The sequence below is a fragment of the Tenrec ecaudatus genome, chromosome 4, assembly GCF_050624435.1.
Source record: "Tenrec ecaudatus isolate mTenEca1 chromosome 4, mTenEca1.hap1, whole genome shotgun sequence".
NCBI lineage: Eukaryota > Metazoa > Chordata > Mammalia > Afrosoricida > Tenrecidae > Tenrec > Tenrec ecaudatus.
This window is the reverse complement of record NC_134533.1, coordinates 20,441,123-20,448,922: the sequence shown is the minus strand read 5'-3', so window position 1 is coordinate 20,448,922 and position 7,800 is coordinate 20,441,123. Positions and strand designations below refer to the sequence as shown.

The window sequence follows — 7,800 nt, the reverse complement described above, 5'->3', positions numbered from 1 at the left end:
GGCATAAATATCTAACCATGTAAAAATGTTAGTGTAGTTTTAGATGGACTGTCTAGTCATTGGAAAATTTCCTTTTCGGCAATAGTAAATCTGACTGACTAAAATTATCTGAACCTAGTGTAGTTGATATATTTGGTAATATACTGCATTTATTTTATTTCTTTGATTATGCATGCATACTTGAAAGCAACCCCCACTTCTCTGTTGGCACAACCACAAACTCAGATTTGAACTTAAATCCAGGTTCACAGCTCATGACATCAATCATAGAAAGCCAGGAGCAAAGCACACATTGGAGTAAGAAAATCTTTTAACTCCTTGCGTTGACCAAAACCTATTTGCAACCCCAAACAACATTTGGGAGCCTGGAATTAAACATTGCTGCAATTTATAAAGTAGACCTTATTGTTCAACGGCGACTGAACCCAAATGAATGCATGCTGCGTTTATCTTTTTTATTTATTGCCCAGACAAAACCATGAAAACTGAAAACTCAAAGAAACAATCACTTTGATTCTCAGTGGTGAGTTTTGCTTTTTGATAATTTTAGTGGTTGAGTTTTCAAGTGGTCTTTTTCAAAGGGTTTCAAAGTCCCTTTTGAGTAATTTATCTGATGGTTTAATCTCAGCAGAAATGTCAGTGTAAGTGTGCTAATGTTATCCATATAACATCTCATATCTTAATTATGTTAAATTAGTGGGAAATAATTCTGCTGTCTACCCACTCTTAAAATTAAATTATGCATGTACAGTCTCTGCACATTAGTCAATTATGACTTACATATTGCTCTGATGCTGACTAGGTTTCAGCGAACCTTGCAGACTCTGACGGACTAAGAAGAAAGAGTTGAGAAACTTTCTGAAACTCAGCCAATGAAGTTCCTGTACATCACAATAGAATATCGTCTGATCTGCATGTGGTTATGGGGTTGGTGCCCAATGAGGCAGTGTTTCCTAGTCATACATAGGCCACCGTGGAGCAGGGGAGGCATGTTTACAGCAATTGTAGACATGCACCTGATTTAGCTGTTTGTATGTGGGCCACTCATCTGGTTAGCTCTACCAATATTAGCCACACTAAGAAGCTTACATATTTTGATAATTTTAGTGCTTAAATGCCACTGCATATGCTTGTGTCTTAAAGTACTCAGGCCAAGGAAACAAAGTGGTAGTTACTGAGTCACTATTTGATACCATTTTATTTCTTCCTTGATTTTTATTTGAGGGTAAATTTAGGAATTACTTAAATTGATTTATTTTCTCATCACTATGACCTTAGTCACTGTTCTGAAAAATATAGCTAGAATTGCAGTCAGGTCACCTAACAACGAGCGAACTTCACAATCACAAAAATAGAATCAAATGATAATATAATTTTCCATCAACTTTTGGAGTACACTTAGTATCTCCACTAGCCCTCCAAAGAAAGTATATTCAGGGTACAACATGACTGGGTAGAATGTAAAACTACTTAAAGTATAATGTAAATTGTTATTTCTACATTAATGGGTGTATGAAAATATAAAAGTCAAGCTAAAAGTGAAAAAATATAAATAAAAATTCAGGTTATTAAGAAAATGACTGGTTTTCTTTTGAAGATTTCCAGAAGTGGCCTCTGTACAAAGATAAACAATTTTTTTCAGGTGCAAAGATTATTAACTATTTAGAAGAAATTGCACCCTAAATTATGGAAGAGAGAATTTATTCCAATTGTTTGTCTTAGAGCTCATAACATTAAACCCAGTCCTGATTCTCTGGGGTCTAAGTCCCTAAGGTCCAGAGGTAAAGCAAACAACATCACCCTGGAATTTAACTCTCGGATCTACGGCTTGTGAAGGAAGATCTCTTAACTAATTTCATACTGTGTTTGCAATTGGAAAAGTAATTAAGAACTGTTTTACTGAGTTCCATTTGGTAAGTCTTCCTCCAACTGTAAATGAATGAAAAATATGTAGGAAAATTTCAATTTTGAGCAAGAATGAAAATGCAGGTTGTTCATTATACAAAGGAAGCCTTTCTTAAAAAGTACATCAAGAAAATTCCATCTTTTGGTGAGTTGATTCAATGTTGAATTGTTGTTTCCTTCTTGGATGAAGAATACTAAAATGCAGCAAAAATGTTATAGAGAAACCTCATGGATTGACTTAGAGTGATATCAACTTAGTTCAGTGGGTGACATGTATTCCACATGCATAATTCTGCTGTAATCACCCTCAGGACCATTCGGCTGAATTGGAATCTATGTCTTTCATTTCTACTTTATATAGAGTAGTGTTTATAGAGATAAGTTAAATAAAATGCCTGTGTTGAAGAAGTGAAAGGGGATTATGGTGTAAACCAAAGTAAGCAACATGCACAGATACATATGCATACATTAAAAACAACACAAAATATGCCAGCCTTTGTATAGAGGTTGAAGATTTGGTGTAAAGAAAAAAGAGCAAGAGGGTGTTAAAAAGCAAGTTTGTATGAATCAGTACATTGTTCTTGAAAAAAGTTAATGAGGGGAACTCATCATTGAAAGATACTATAGCATAAATATTAAAGAAGAGAATGAGCAAGTTCAGAGAAAAAGACAGAAAAAAATGAGAAGGTGTTAATCACTTGTTTTGACAAAAAAAATTGGGGTATTCGTATGATTAGATAATATCCTTTTGTTATCTAATCCTGGAAATATTACAGCCAGTACAGAAAATAGGGCAGTAGTTTCTGTGATAAATATCTAAAACACTTTCCCTATTCTATTCTAAACTAATGGAGATTTCCAGTGTGGATTATGTGGGCTGCCCAGCATTTAGATAAGCTAGCCAAGATTCTTTTCTTGATGAATCAATGTCAATAATGGGAATGAAGAGGGAGGGAAATGTTGAAGATTTTTTGTTGTTCACTTTTTCCTATCTGTCCTTTCAAATCCACAATACTAAAATCATTCTGTATAAATGCAGGTAGGGTCTCTATGAATCAATTAGATGGCAGTGGAGTATTTGTTTTGTTTTTGTGGTTTCATGTTAAGAGAAGACAGGATGCAAAACTTCACAAAATAGTTTTCCAACTTTCAGCACTAAGCAATTTTAAAATCATGAATTGTTGTTCTTTTCTTGGATGTCAAAACATTAAAATTTTAATTAGGAAGGGAGATAATATTGGTGAGAGGAGGTATTTAAACCAATAAGGGGTTTGTTGTCAGATATTTTAAAGCTAACACCTTATTTAAGATTTAACTTATTTTTATGACTCTTACACTGAGTATTAAAAGAGCTTTCATATGAATTTGATTAAATTCCATAGATTATGAAATTGAGACTCACATAAATGAAATAATCAGTTGAAGTTATGAAAATAATGTTACTGAGATGGGATGGATAATAGCTTACTACACTAGTATTTTCTACAAATGGCAAAATGTGATGTTGCCTTTTATCCATTCATCCATCCACCCATCTGCATCTATACATCCAATCTGTCCCATCCCTGAAAGGCAGTAAAACTGTTCAGAGTTTCTAATAAGACAGTTCTCTAAACTGCATTTTTAAAATTTTATATGTAAAACCATGAACAAGGTGTGGTGGATCAATTCAACTCCAATAAAACTTCCAGATACTTAAATGAATTTGAAATAACACAATGATTATTTTCACAAAACTATCACCATCGCATTAGTGCAGCAACTTTATGTCTTGCATGCATTTGTATATAACTGTTAAACTTATAAATATACAATGTAGACATTATCTTCAAAATGATGGTGAAATTAATTAATGACAAACACTCAGATTTATTTGAAGTTCTTCTTAACCTTTCCAGATGCGTTAAATACATTTAGTCAAATTAAAACATGTGTTAAGTATAGCATGTTTATTGTCCCGAGGTTGACAAAGTTTAACAAATTGTCAAAAGTCATAGATGATTGAAAAGGGGGATGGTGATTGTTAATAGTGACAGAATTGAAGTTATACAGGAGACACTCCAGGAAGGCAAACAGGCCTGAATAAAAGCAAGCAGATCATGGTGCCATGCAACTAAGAAGAGGAGTCTTGAAGACAATAATGGGAAGGCTGAAGAGCCAGCAGCACATGGAGTGTAGTAATGAGGTCATCCTTCTCAACATTGTGAATTAAATACAGGGGTTTTGGATCACCAGTAATCCACGGACAAACTTTGCAGTTTACATAAGGGACAGCAAGTGGTCAGTTTATTTGGCATAATTAGATGTATAGCACAGAGAAGAGGCTATTGAGTGTGGTCCATCTAGTCTTGGCAAACTTTATCTAGGAAGCTTAAGATTAATTCTTAGTGTCAATATCAAACCTGGAGGTTAATTCAGACTATTGAGCAGGCCCTCTGAAATAGTTAGCAACCAGTATGAGGACTTCCATGGAGGAACAAACAACACTATGGATGTTTACTCAGGGACCCTAGTGGTATGGTGGATTATGTGTTGACCTGCTAATCACAAGGTCAACGGTTCAAAACTCACAGCTGCTCTGTGGAAGAAAGATTAGACTTTCCACTCCAGTAAAAAGTTATGGTCTTTGAAGCACGGAAAGGGCAGTTCTACTCTGTCCTGTGGGGTTACTATGAGTCTGAGCTGAATTAATGGCGGTGAATATTTTTAAGTTGCTTCCTAAAAGAAGAGAAGAGCAAAATGTCTAATCAATTGTAATCCAATATTTGATGCTGTATATGATTGAAAGAGGGACTATCTTTAAATCCTGTAATTCCCACCTCTCAGAGATAGATGCACTAGGATTTGGAATGACAAAAATGATTTCTAAAACAACTGCTTAAAAGAAATACTCAAGTATATAATGGACTGATATGATTACTCTATGACAGGTTTTGAGAAGATGTTCTTAATTGTGGGGACAGGTGCTTTAATATGATGAAGGGGCAATGGACACACACACAAACACGCACACACACTCCTGCTCTTGACATGGATGAATTAACCTGGATGTAGGGCCATTAACCAAGGTCCCTTGGTGACTGTGGAGCAAGTTTTCTTTAACAGCCCAAAGGGCTCTGACTGTAATCCAGCTTTGAGGACCTTCACTGACTGTTTCCATAAATGTGTCATGAAGCAAAAGCAGATTACATCTCCAAACACTGAATCTGAGGGGATATGATCCAATAAATATCATCTAAAAACTTAAATTTAAAGACTGGCCTTTTATCTTTTTCATTTTTTCAACATAGGAGACAAAATAGATTCCTATAAAAAAAGTCAATCTGATCTTCTCTGGAATGGAGAATATAATCTTGCAGCTGAGGGGTTAGTGCCCGTGGATTAGAAGGCAGGCTCTTGGTTATTATGCAACTCTAAACCCACTGCCATCGAGAAGTTTCATAGAAATGTCTGTGTGGACTTCCCAGACTGTAACGCTGTAGGGAAGAAAAGACCCCCTTTCTCCAGGAGAACAACAGAGCATTTCAAACCGCTGATCTTGCAGTGAGCAGCCAGAGTGCAATGATGGCTCAGTCCCAGTTCAGTGTTATTGGAAAGGCTAAAAATGTTGTCCAATTTAGGATGGGTTCAAAGCTATGATAATTTATCTTCCATATCTACAAATCAATTTCTACAGTTACTCTTTAGTTTCAGTCATGTAACATTTCCAGTACTTAACCTTCATTTTGTTTAAAACCATGTTCACATTTCTTAATCATGCATATTCTTTTACCAGATCAGAAAAAGAATATGGTAAAATAATATATAGATAGTGATTAATTACTGGTAATGGATAGTTTTCTTACTTTTTCTTTTTGGAAATATGCATTTTTTGTGCTTCTTAATGATAAACAAAAAGATTTTTTTTCTCTTTCTTTTCAGTGTGATATGTGCTGCAAACAGGCTACATAACCAGATAATCAATGTGAATCTTTTAAGAATATCTCCAAAACATTTTCGCATAAGAGAGTTAACTTTAAAAGAGTGAGCATTTTGAGCCAACGAGCTTGGGATAAAATGAAGTGAATAAAGTTAATAGTGGATCATTTTGATCAGGCTACTCAAAATCGTTTTTGAATTAGCTGTTCTAGGACCCCTTGATTGCCTAATCTACTTACAAAAGTGAAATGTTCACTATGTCAAGGCAGACTTCCTTCTTCTGAAGACACTAGAGTATGGAGATATACATTTTTTCTCAAGGAGAGATATTTTTTTCATTGAAAATATTTAATATTTGCTTGTATTACATTCTTGTCTTATTAAAAATGTCCCAAGACCATTTTGCTCTGATTGAATGATTATAGTGACCTGCTAAAATGTTTTCCTGATTTTGCTTTGTGTTTACTTTCTTATATAATTGCATTTTACTATGAGGTGTACCTTTACCTACACATCATGTACATTTATAGATCATTTGTTTCAAATAATGATATCAACAAATGCTTTTTCCCCCAAGATGAAGGCTCTAAAGGATTGAAAGCGATAGCCAATTGTCCATAATATTAATAACAGCAAAACCAGCAGGGCTAAAAATCCAAAGTGGACAGAAAAAGACCTTCCTTATCTCCATTGGTTTACATCTGCTCTCGCCAGCATTCTTCCTATGCCTCACTTCTCAACTTAGCCACACAGAATCAGTTTTCTCAGCTTTGTTTCTTTGTTTCCACAAAAGTCATGACACTGGTGAAGGGAAACCAAAGCTCCGTGTCCACATTCATCCTTTTGGGTTTCTCAGATTACCCCCACCTCCAGGCACCTCTCTTCCTGGCATTCTTGGTCATCTACACAATCACTCTGGTGGGGAACCTAGGTATAATTGTGGTGGTAAGGATCAATCCCAAGCTCCATACACCCATGTACTTTTTCCTCAGCCACCTGTCATTTTTAGATATTTGTTATTCCAGTGTATTTACACCCAAACTGCTAGAAACTTTGGTTGTTGAAGTCAGGAGTATCTCTTTCAAATGTTGCATGGTGCAGTTTTTCTTTATTTGTGCATTCGTGATTACGGAAATGTTCATGTTAGCCGTGATGGCCTATGAGCGCTTTGTGGCAGTGTGCAATCCCTTGCTTTACACCGTCGCTATGTCTCGTAAGCTCTGTGCCCTCCTGGTAGCTGGGACCTACACATGGGGTGGAATCTGCTCCATGACGCTCACATATTATCTTGTGGAACTATCCTTCTGTGGCTCCAACATCATCAATCACTTTGGCTGTGAGTATTCGGCCATCCTCTCTCTCTCCTGCTCTGATACTTCCTTCAGCCAGACAGCATGCCTAATCATTTCTACATTCAATGAGATGAGCAGCCTCCTGATTATTCTTACTTCCTACGTCTTCATCGTGGTCACCATCATCAGGATGCCTTCCTGTGGAGGACTCCGTAAAGCCTTCTCCACCTGTGCCTCCCACCTGACTGCCATCACCATCTTCCATGGGCGATCCTTCTGCTCTACTGTGTGCCCAACTCCAGAAACTCATGGCTTCTGGTCAAAGTGGCCACTGTGTTTTTCACAGTCATGATTCCCATGCTGAACCCCTTAATCTACCGTCTTCGGAACAAAGATGTGAATGAAACTGTTAGGAAGTTAATCATCACTAAACTGATGACTCATTCTGCATAATTAGACACACCCAGATATTGATATCTATATCTGTAAAGATAGATATAAATAGATGTAGCTGAGTCATTTCTTTTAATCTTATGTCTCAAATAGTTCCAAAATTGTATTCAATTTTCTTTTAAATAAAGTGTGCTCTAAATTAATTTAGTATCACGTAGCCAATGGTTTACAATCTTCAGCATGCTGTGCAAGTTTTTCTGGGCTAATTTTGAAATAATTTTGAAATGATACA

General features: G+C 36.0%; 1 protein-coding gene across 1 annotated transcript; it reads left to right on the top strand.

Annotated features, from left to right (window-relative positions):
* Nucleotides 1–6,618: 6,618 nt before the first annotated feature.
* Nucleotides 6,619–7,568, top strand: LOC142445727 (olfactory receptor 1165-like). Its single transcript, XM_075547656.1, is given in 2 exon segments — nt 6,619–7,381; nt 7,384–7,568. Coding segments are annotated over 2 exon segments (948 nt in total).
* The last annotated feature ends 232 nt before the right edge of the window (nt 7,569–7,800 follow it).